General features: G+C 46.6%; 1 protein-coding gene across 1 annotated transcript in view; it reads right to left on the bottom strand.

Annotated features, from left to right (window-relative positions):
- The window catches only part of LOC126992742 (chorion peroxidase-like), a 19,279-nt gene that overhangs the window by 6,085 nt on the left and 3,194 nt on the right, over nt 1-10,000 (bottom strand). Inside the window, exons 4-8 of the mRNA XM_050851558.1 lie at nt 9,604-9,804; nt 8,780-8,991; nt 7,597-7,767; nt 6,074-6,366; nt 981-1,083 (exon numbers count right to left, since the gene is read on the bottom strand). Of these exons, the coding sequence (XP_050707515.1) occupies nt 981-1,083; nt 6,074-6,366; nt 7,597-7,767; nt 8,780-8,991; nt 9,604-9,804 (980 nt within the window). The remainder of the gene's footprint in view (nt 1-980; nt 1,084-6,073; nt 6,367-7,596; nt 7,768-8,779; nt 8,992-9,603; nt 9,805-10,000) is intronic.

Below are 10,000 nucleotides of genomic sequence, written 5' to 3'. Positions count from 1 at the left end.
AAGAAAGAAAGAAAGAAAGAAGGGATGGATGGGTTTGGTTTGGTTAGGTTAGGTTAGGTTAGGTTAGGGGGAAAGGAAGGAAGAAAGGAAGGAAGGAAGGAAGGAAAGAAGAAAGAAAGAAAGAATGAAAGAAAGAAAGAAAGAAAGAAGGGATGGATGGGTTTGGTTTGGTTAGGTTAGGTTAGGTTAGGTTAGGGGGAAAGGAAGGAAAGGAGGAAGGAAGGAAGGAAGGAAAGAAGAAAGAAAGGAAGGAAGAAAGAAGAAAGAAAGAAAGAAAGAAAGAAGGGATAGATAGGTTAGGTTAGGTTAGGTTAGGTTAGGTTAGGTTAGGGGGAAAGGAAGGAAGGGAGGAAGGAAGGAAGGAAGGAAAGAAGAAAGAAAGAAAGAAAGAAAGAAAGAAAGAAAGAAAGAAAGAAAGAAGGGATGGATGGGTTTGGTTTGGTTAAGTTAGGTTAGGTTAGGTTAGGTTAGGGGGAAAGGAAGGAAGGGAGGAAGGAAGGAAAGAAGAAAGAAAGAAAGAAAGAAAGAAAGAAAGAAAGAAAAAGAAAGGAAGGAGAGGGAGAAAGGAAGGAAGAAAATAAAAGAAAGTTAAAATATTAAAAGGAAAAGAAAGGAAAGATGATGAGAGAGAGAGAGAGAGAGAGAGAGAGAGAGAGAGAGAGAGAGAGAGAGAGAGAGAGAGAGAGAGAGAGAGAGAGAGAGAGAGAGAGAGAGAGAGAGAGAGAGAGAGAGAGAGAGAGAGAGAGAGAGAGAGAGAGAGAGAGAGAGAGAGAGAGAGAGAGAGAGAGAGAGAGAGAGAGAACAACAAAAATGAAAAAAAAGAAAAGAAAGAAAAACAGAGAAAATCACAAACAATATATCGAATTTATCTAACATTTTCCTCCTCCTCTTCCTCAACCACCACCACCATTACAACCACCACCACTACTACTACTACTACTACTACTACTACTACTACTACTACTACTACTACTACTTACCAGAATGAAAGCAGAATCGTCCTTGGCTGTTCTCCTTCCTATCATTACAAGCGTCTTCCTCACCCTTAGTGATAGGCAACAGTTCGAATCCTTCCTTGGTCACCTGAGAGAGAGAGATATATATATAGAGAGAGAGGGGTTTACATAGATTTACACAGAGCCTACAGAGTCCATGGTTCAGACTATGTGAACTTATATGAACCAGATGGCTCCATAAGTTCCCATTTCAACTTTAGTAATTATTAAGTTGAAAGAAGTGACGGTCGAGCTTGTTTTCAGAGGAGCCAATCGTGTTGCACTGGACCACTGAAGGTAGGCGCAGGGAGCTTGTTCCAGTATCGCATTACAGCGTTGGTGGAAAGATTAAGGTGTGGGGAGGAATGGGGAAAGGAAGGAGGGTGTTGGGGAAGGTATGGGGAAGGAAGGGAAAGGTATGGGAAGGAAGGGAAAGGAAAGAGAGAGGAAGGAAGGGGAAGAGGAAGGTGGGGTTAGGAAGGAATGGGAAGGTATGGGGAAGGAAGGGGAAGAAGGGGGAGAGGAAAGTGGGGTTAGGAAGGAAGGGGAAGGTATGGGAAGGAAGGGAAAGGAAAGAGAGAGGAAGGAAGGGGAAGACGAAGCTGTGGGTAGGAAGGAACAAAGGAACACAAAGGAAGAACAAACAACAGCAGACCTGCTGGTCCTTACGAGGTTGTTTGTGACAAGCTACACTAACTATCTAATCAAAGGTGGAAGATGAAGGACAGCAAAGGCGAAGGCTCCTCCCCACCCCCCCATCCCTCCAGCCAAAGCTGGCAGGAAAGGAAAAAGAACCATGCAGCATGGAAAAACTGCATGGAATTTATGTAGGAAAGAGGAAAGAACTACCATTACTGCTACCACTAACCGGGCGATAAAAGCGGACAAGGACACCAGTATTTGAAAGAACTTAACGTTATTACGACAATGAGTAATATCTTAGTTGCTGGTTGGATTCAAAACACTTGTCTAATCTATTCTTGAAGGCCGTAACTGTTGTACTATCAACGACATCACAAGGTAGAGAGTTCCAAACATTAACAACTCGATTGAAGAAGAAGTGTTTAGCTTCGTGCGACGAGAATCTTTTACCACTTATCTTCAAATTGTGATTTCTTCTTGTTCTATTTGATCGATCAATTGTAAAGTAATCTTCCGCATTAATATCACTGAATCCTCTGAACATTTTAAACACTTCTATTAGATCGCCTCGCATTCTTCGTTTTGATAGGCTGACTAAATGTACTTTTTTAAGCCTTTGTTCATATGACAAATTTCTCAACCTAGGAATCATCTTTGTTACTCTTCGTTGGACCCGTTCCAACTTTTCTATGTCTTTTCTGTAGTAGGGAATCCAAAACTGTACACAGTACTCTAGACGGGGTCGAACCAACGAATTATACAGTTTTAATATTACTTTTTCCGATTTATTATTAAAGACTCGTCCGATGAAGCCAACCAATTTGTTTGCAGTTTTAACTACCTCTGAACAATGCTGACCGGGCTTTAAATCGCTTGATATAGTGATTCCAAGATCCTATTCTTTACTTACTGCAGAAAGTTGTTGGCCATTCATTACGTACCGAACGCGATTGTTATTTTTTCCGATGTGCAACACTTTACATTTCTCAACGTTAAATTTCATTTGCCATTGATTGGCCCAACGTGCAAGTCGATCTAGATCTGATTGTAAAGCTTCTTCGTCGAGTATCGCAGTTACTTTACTAGCAATTTTTGTGTCATCAGCAAATTTTGATACTTTGCAAGTGAGCCCATCATCGATATCATTAACATAAATTAAGAAGAGCATGGGGCCAAGCACTGATCCTTGAGGTACGCCGCTTTTGACATCGAGCCAGTTAGATGTAACACCGTTTAGAACTACTCTCTGTTTCCGCTCAGAGAGCCAGTCCACAAGCCAATTGTGAATGTTACCCGAGATACCGTGCGCCAGTAGTTTGCTGAGCAATCGTTGGTGGGGGACCTTATCAAATGCCTTTTGAAAATCCAGATATATGATATCTACTGATCTGCTTTCATCGAACACCTCAAAAATATAGTGAAAAAAATCAAGTAAGTTAGTCAAACACGAACGTTTACTACGGAAGCCATGTTGCGAATTATTTATTATATTATTTTCTTCGAAGAATTTCACCATATTGTCGCGAATGATAGTCTCCATTAACTTACAAACAATAGATGTCAGGCTAATTGGTCGATAGTTTCCTGGATGAGACTTGTCCCCCTTTTTAAAAATTGGTGTGACATTTGCAAGTTTCCAATCCGACGGAACTTTTCCAGCTGTTAAAGATTTATTGAAAATGATGGAGAGCGGTTTACAAATTTGATGTTTGATTTCTTTTAAGACCCAAGGGGTAATTTTGTCTGGACCATCGTGGGGAAAACTCGCGTAATGTGATAATCTTGTATTGTCTTGTCTATCCAGCAACATCTATCTATCTATCTATCTATCTATCCGTCAAGCTCCCCCAAACACCAAGGTAATATAAAGTTCTTGCGACACAGGAAATAACAGATTTCAACATTACTTTTTTTCCCTGTATCTTATCACACCGGTAGGATTAGCTTCGCCGGGACCTTTCATTACCCAACTCAACGGCAAAGCTTATAATTAGGAGATAGTGGTGTTAGTAAAGATACGAGAGAGAGAGAGAGAGAGAGAGAGAGAGAGAGAGAGAGAGAGAGAGAGAGAGAGAGAGAGAGAGAGAGAGAGAGAGTATAATAATTGGTCAGGTATATTTATCCTTCTTCTCCACTTTGCGATTGCGAGAATATTGTTAAACATCATTGTAGTAGTAGTAGTAGTAGTAGTAGTAGTAGTAGTAGTAGTAGTAGTAGTAGTAGTAGTAGTAGTAGTAGTAGTAGTAGTAGCAGCTGCATCCCTAAAAAGCACGGGTCAACATTGCAACTGTGTGATGGAGATTTTTCAGGACCAAATAAATCATACGGGAAGGCTTGTGTTGTGGACGCTTTTGTAAAGTATTGCCGACAGCCTGAGTCTCCTTGATCTCCGCGTAACGAAGGGACATAAGAACATAAGAACATAAGAACATAAGAACGCAGGAGTCTGCAAGAGGCCGGTAGGCCTGTACGAGGCAGCTCCTTTGACCCTAAGCTCCCGTGTATCTAACCCCACCTAATATCGCTGTCCATGAATTTATCTAGTCTATTTTTGAATGTGACAATTGTATTGGCACTCACCACATGACTGCTAAGCCTATTCCACTCATCCACCACCCTGTTAGTAAACCAATTTTTGCCTATGTCCCTGTTGAGTCTGAATTTATCCAGTTTAAACCCGTTACTTCGTGTCCTACCCGGTTCTCTTACCAACAAAACCTTATGAATGTCTCCCTTATTAAAGCCCTTCATCCATTTATAAACCTCGATCATGTCTCCACGCACCCTTTGCCTTTCTAGAGAATGCAAGTTTAACTGTTTGAGTCTTTCCTCGTATGGCAAGTTTCTCAACCCCTGAATCATCTTAGTCATCCTCCTCAGCACCGATTCTAACATTTTGATATCCATTCTATAGTAGGGTGACCAGAACTGAACCGCATAGCCAAGATGAGGTCTAACTAATGCTAAATATAGTTTGAGGAAGACGTTGGGGCTTCTGTTGCTTACGCTCCTTGAAATAAATCCCAGTACCCTATTAGCTCGATTTCTAGCTTGAATGCATTGTGCCCTTGGACGGAGATCAGAGCTCACTAAGACCCCTAAATCCCTCTCGCACCCAGACCTACTTATGAGAGTGTCATTTAAGCAATAGTTATGTGAGGGGTTGTTCCTACCTACACTCAGAATACTGCACTTCCCTACATTGAACTCCATCTGCCATTTATCCGCCCAGTCATATAATCTGTTGAGTTCACCTTGGAGAATACTAGCGTCCTGATCCGACTCAATTACTCTACCGATCTTGGTATCATCTGCAAATTTACTAACATCACTACTAATTCCTGTGTCTAAGTCATTGATATAAATAATAAACAAAAGTGGACCTAATACCGAACCTTGTGGGACCCCACTCGTAACACATCCCCAGTCAGATCTTTTACCATTGATTTGCACTCTTTGCTTCCTATTGCTAAGCCACGCCTTGACCCAGTTCAAAACTTTACCCTCTACTCCGTGAGCCTGTAATTTAAGCAACAGTCGTTGGTGAGGAACTTTGTCAAACGCTTTACTAAAATCAAGATAGATTACATCATAATTTTCATCTCTGTCAACCGCCTCAAATACTTTATTGTAGAAGGACAAGAGATTGGTGAGGCATGACCTACCTTTTGTGAACCCATGCTGCGAGTCGTGAATTAAGCTATGTTTCTCTAAATGCTCCCGAATGTTCCTGGCTATTATGGACTCCAGCATCTTCCCTATAACCGATGTTAAGCTAATTGGGCGATAGTTTGAAGCAACACACACACACACACACACACACACACACACACACACACACACACACAGAGAGAGAGAGAGAGAGAGAGAGAGAGAGAGAGAGAGAGAGAGAGAGAGAGAGAGAGAGAGAGAGAGAGAGAGAGAGAGAGAGAGAGAGAGAGAGAGAGAGAGAGAGAGAATTAAAAACTATACTCTATTCTAACTCAAATCTTCGCACAAACTGTTACCACAAAGACTAAAGAAAAAAATATGAGAAGAGAGAAGAGAAAACGTTGATGACGAGAGAGAGAGAGAGAGAGAGAGAGAGAGAGAGAGAGAGAGAGAGAGAGAGAGAGAGAGAGAGAGAGAGAGAGAGAGAGAGAGAGAGAGAGAGAAATACGTATATGATGGCGTGACGTCGCATCGCTAATCTTTTAATTCCTGGGGGGACAAAGATAACAGCTGAGGTGAGGGAGTGTGACATTTTTTTCCTCTAAGAAGCCGGATACAACGTCATTTCTTAGCGCATACGTGTAACATATTCCATCTAAACTTAGTGGAATTCAATACACTAATATTGTTTCAAGATAGAAGGGGAAAAACGAGGAGGGGGAAAGTATGGGGAAGGAAGGGAAAGAGCGAGCAAATATCCATTCAAAATCTATAATCAAACTTACTTGCATTTTTAGAAGTCCCCCTTTGAATTCCCTAAGCGCATCAACCTGTTCTCTTGTACTCCCATAGAGGGCGGACCCGTCTAAAAAGGCTGTGAGCTGGTTGATCTGCTCCCTGGGGCCGAAGTGACACCGCCCCGCTGGAATGGACCTCACGAATTCCATGCAGGTGTGGCCGTACACAGAGTAGAATGGGTCGTCGCTGGGAAGGGTGATCGGGAAGCACTCGGGGTGTCTTAAGCTCGGGTCCTGTAGCACTCGCTCGTCGCAGCACGTGATGGGGCTACCGTTCTGGCCTGGGGAAGCGTGGGGAATGTTGGGGATTAGTGGGGAATGGCGGGGAATGGGGGGTAAGATTGGGGAAGGGTGGGAATGAGCTGGGAATGGTGGGGGACAGCTTGGGATGGGTGGGGAAGATTGGGGAAGGGTGGGGATGAGTTGGGGATGGTTGGGGAATGGTGGGGAACAGCTGGGGATGGATGGGGAGGGTGGGGAAGGTTGGGGAAGGGTGGGAATGATCTGGGAATGGTGGGCAACAGCTGGGGATGGAGGGGGACGATGGGGGATGGGTGGGGATTTGTTGGGGATGTTGGGGGAATGGTGGTAAACAGCTGGGGATGGATGGGGAAGATTGGGGAAGGGTGGGGAAAGGTGGGAATGAGCTGGAAATGGTGGGGAACAGCTTGGGATGGATGGGGAAGATTGGGGAAGGGTGGGGAAGGGAGGGAATGAGCTGGGAATGGTGGGGAACAGCTGGGGATGGATGGGGAAGATTGGGGAAGGGTGGGATGAGTTGGGGATGGTTGGGGAATGGTGGGGAACAGCTGGGGATGGATGGGGAAGATTGGGGAAGGGTGGGCAAGGGCGGGAATGAGCTGGGAATGGTGGGGAACAGCTGGGGATGGATGGGGAAGATTGGGGAAGGGTGGGATGAGTTGGGGATGGTTGGGGAATGGTGGGGAACAGCTAGGGATGGATGGGGAAGGTTGGGGAAGGGTGGGCATTAGCGAGGAATGGTGGGGAATGGTAGGGAAGAGTGGGGAATGGGGGGGAATGGTGGGGAACAGCTTGGGATGGGTGTGGAAGATTGGGGAAGGGTGAGAAATGGTGGGGAAAAGTGGGGAATAGTGGGGAATGGTGGGGAACAGCTTGAGATGGGTGGGGAAGATTAAGGAAGGGTGGGGAAGAGTGGGGAATGGAGGAAAACACCTGGGGAAGATTGGGGATTGGAGGGGGAAGGTTGGGGAAGAGCTGGGGATGTTGTTGATTGGGGAATTGCATGGCTGGATTAGTTTCACCTTCCTTCACATTTCTTCCCCTCCTTTTCCCTTCCCTCCCTTTCCTCCCCATCCCATTCCCTTCTCACCCCTTCCTCCCCATCCCCTTCTCACCCCTTCCTCCCCATCCCCTTCTCACCCCTTCCTCCCCATCCTATCCCCTTCTCACCCCTTCCTCCCCATCCCCTTTTCATCCCTTCCTCCCCATCCCCTTCTCACCCATCCCCATCCTTCCTCCCCCTTCCTTACCCTTCACTGTGGGCGTTGCGGTCAGGTCATGGTCGATAAACTGCCCGAAACACATCTGGAACACACTGAAGCAGGAACTCATCCGCTGGGAGAAATTCTTGTGAGCCAGACTGACCCTTCGTACATTGGGGAGATCCGACCCGTCCGTAGCCAACCGGGGGGAAGACACGCCTGGCGGGGAAAGGGGGAGAGAGAGAGTTACACCTGGGGGAGGGAATTATCCACCTGGGGTCACCGGGGGGAGAGATAGAGACATATAGATTGATTTTTTTGTGATTTTTTTTCGAGTGATACAGTCCCCCCCAATCTTCCTGATCATCTATTCCCCCAATCCCCAATCTGTTCCTCTATTCCCCAATCCTAAATCACCCTAATCCCTAAAGTTAGACCCCAAAATACCCCAATCCCACTCTCTTTAACTACCCCTATCACCCCAATCACCCAAATCACCCAACCACTCCCTCCCCCCAATGCCCACTACCCCAATCACCCCAATCCCCAATCCCTAACCTCTCCCTCCTCCCAATTTCGACTACCCCAATCACCCCCAATCCCCAACCGCTCTCTCCCCAAATCCCCACTACCCCAATCACTCTCAATCTTCAATCCCCAATCACTCCCTTCCCCAACCCCCAGTACCCCAATCACTCTCATTCCCCAATCCCCAATCACTCCCTCCCCCCAATCCCCACTACCCCAATCACCCTCAATACCCCCAATCCCCAACCCAAACCCAATCCCAATGCCCACTACCTCAATCACCCCCAATCCCCAACCGCTCCCTCCCCCAATTCCGACTACCCCAATCACCACCAATTCGCAATCCCCAACCGCTCACTCCCCCCAATGCCCACTCCCCCAATTATCCCAATCCCCAATCCCCAGCCGCTCCCTCCCCCAATGCCCACTCCCCCAATTACCCCAATCCCCAATCCCCAGCCGCTCCCTCCCCCAATCCACACTACCCCAATCCCCCCAATCCCCAACCCAAACCTAATCCCACCAATACCCTTCTACCCCAGTCACCCTCTATCTCCAATCCCCAACCGCTCCCTCCCCGCAATCCCCACTCAATCACCCCAATCCCAACTGCCCTCCCCAATCCCCAACTGCCCTCTCCCCATCCACACCCCCAATCTCTCAATCCCCAACCCAAACCCAATCCCCCCAATACCCTACTCACCATCACCATACTCCGGGGGCAGCAGTCTCCTGAAGGGGATGAAGGAGGCGCCGAAACTGCTATGGAAGAGGTTGTTGCATCGTCCGTCCAGCCTCCTGTATTTTGAGTTCGGATCGCAGGTAATGGACTCTGGGACATTGCCGAGCTGGGCGCAGATCTTCTTCTCTTCAATCAGCTGAAGCTCAATCACCTTGAACTTGGATATCAGGAGCCTGGAGGAAAAGGAGGAGGAGGAGGAGGAGTTGGGGAAGAGTTTAGAAAGGTTGGGGAAGGATACGGAAGGGTGGGGTGAATGGGGAAGGTTTGGGTTGGTTAGGGAAGAGTTTGTGGAGAATGGGGATTTGCGGAAGGTTTGAGGAAGGGGCAGTGAGGAATACGGAGAGGGTGTTTGTGTGGGTGGGGAAAGTTGGGGAAGGAAGGGGTAGGAAAGGGAAAGACCGAGGAAGAGTAGGGAAAGGTAGGAGGGTGTTCGTGTGGGTGGGGAAAGTTGGGGAAGGATGGGGAAGGAAGGGGAAGACCGAGGAAGAGTAGGGAATGGTACGAGGGTGTTTGAGTGGGTGGGGAAGGTTGGGGAAGGATGGGGAAGGTTGGGGAAGGTTGGGGAAGGATAGGGAAGGGAGGAGAAGGCCAAGTCAGATAAGGGATTTAGTGAGAGCGAAGAGAGAGAGAGCAATTGAAAAAAGAATTAAAAAAGAAAAAAAAATACCCTTACTATCACAAACAACAATGGCCCTGGTAGCAACATTAACGATCCCAACAGTAACAATAATAGTAGAAGTAGTAGCAATAGTAGTAGTAGTAGTAGTAGTAGTAGCAACACATACGAGGACTTCATCTCCTTAGTAGCAAAGCCCAGGATAGTCCCCACTTTGCCCTCATCCGACGACCTCGGTAGCGTATAAGTGAAATTGTTCTGGTGGATCGTAGACGGAGCATCCACGGGTAGCTTGATGTTCAGTTCCACATGCTTAGAGTTCAGCTCCTCCACCCCAAGCTGATGCTGGACTCCAAGGGCTATGTAGGTTCTGGAAGTGTAGAAATAAGGGTTAGATATAAAGAGTTGGGAATGAGATTGGGTTTTAGCATTCAGCGTTGGGAGGTTAGGCAAATGTTTAATGGATCATCCCGTGAGCTAGGAATGGTTGAATCTCACTGGTGGGTGCTGGGAAGGGTTGAATCTTACTTGCAGATGCTGGGAAAGGTCAAATCTCACTGTGGGAT

Source organism: Eriocheir sinensis, unplaced genomic scaffold (assembly GCF_024679095.1).
Source record: "Eriocheir sinensis breed Jianghai 21 unplaced genomic scaffold, ASM2467909v1 Scaffold50, whole genome shotgun sequence".
Taxonomy (NCBI): Eukaryota; Metazoa; Arthropoda; class Malacostraca; order Decapoda; family Varunidae; genus Eriocheir; species Eriocheir sinensis.
The sequence above is the reverse complement of the archived record's forward strand: the minus strand, read 5'-3'. Positions and strand labels throughout refer to the sequence as shown.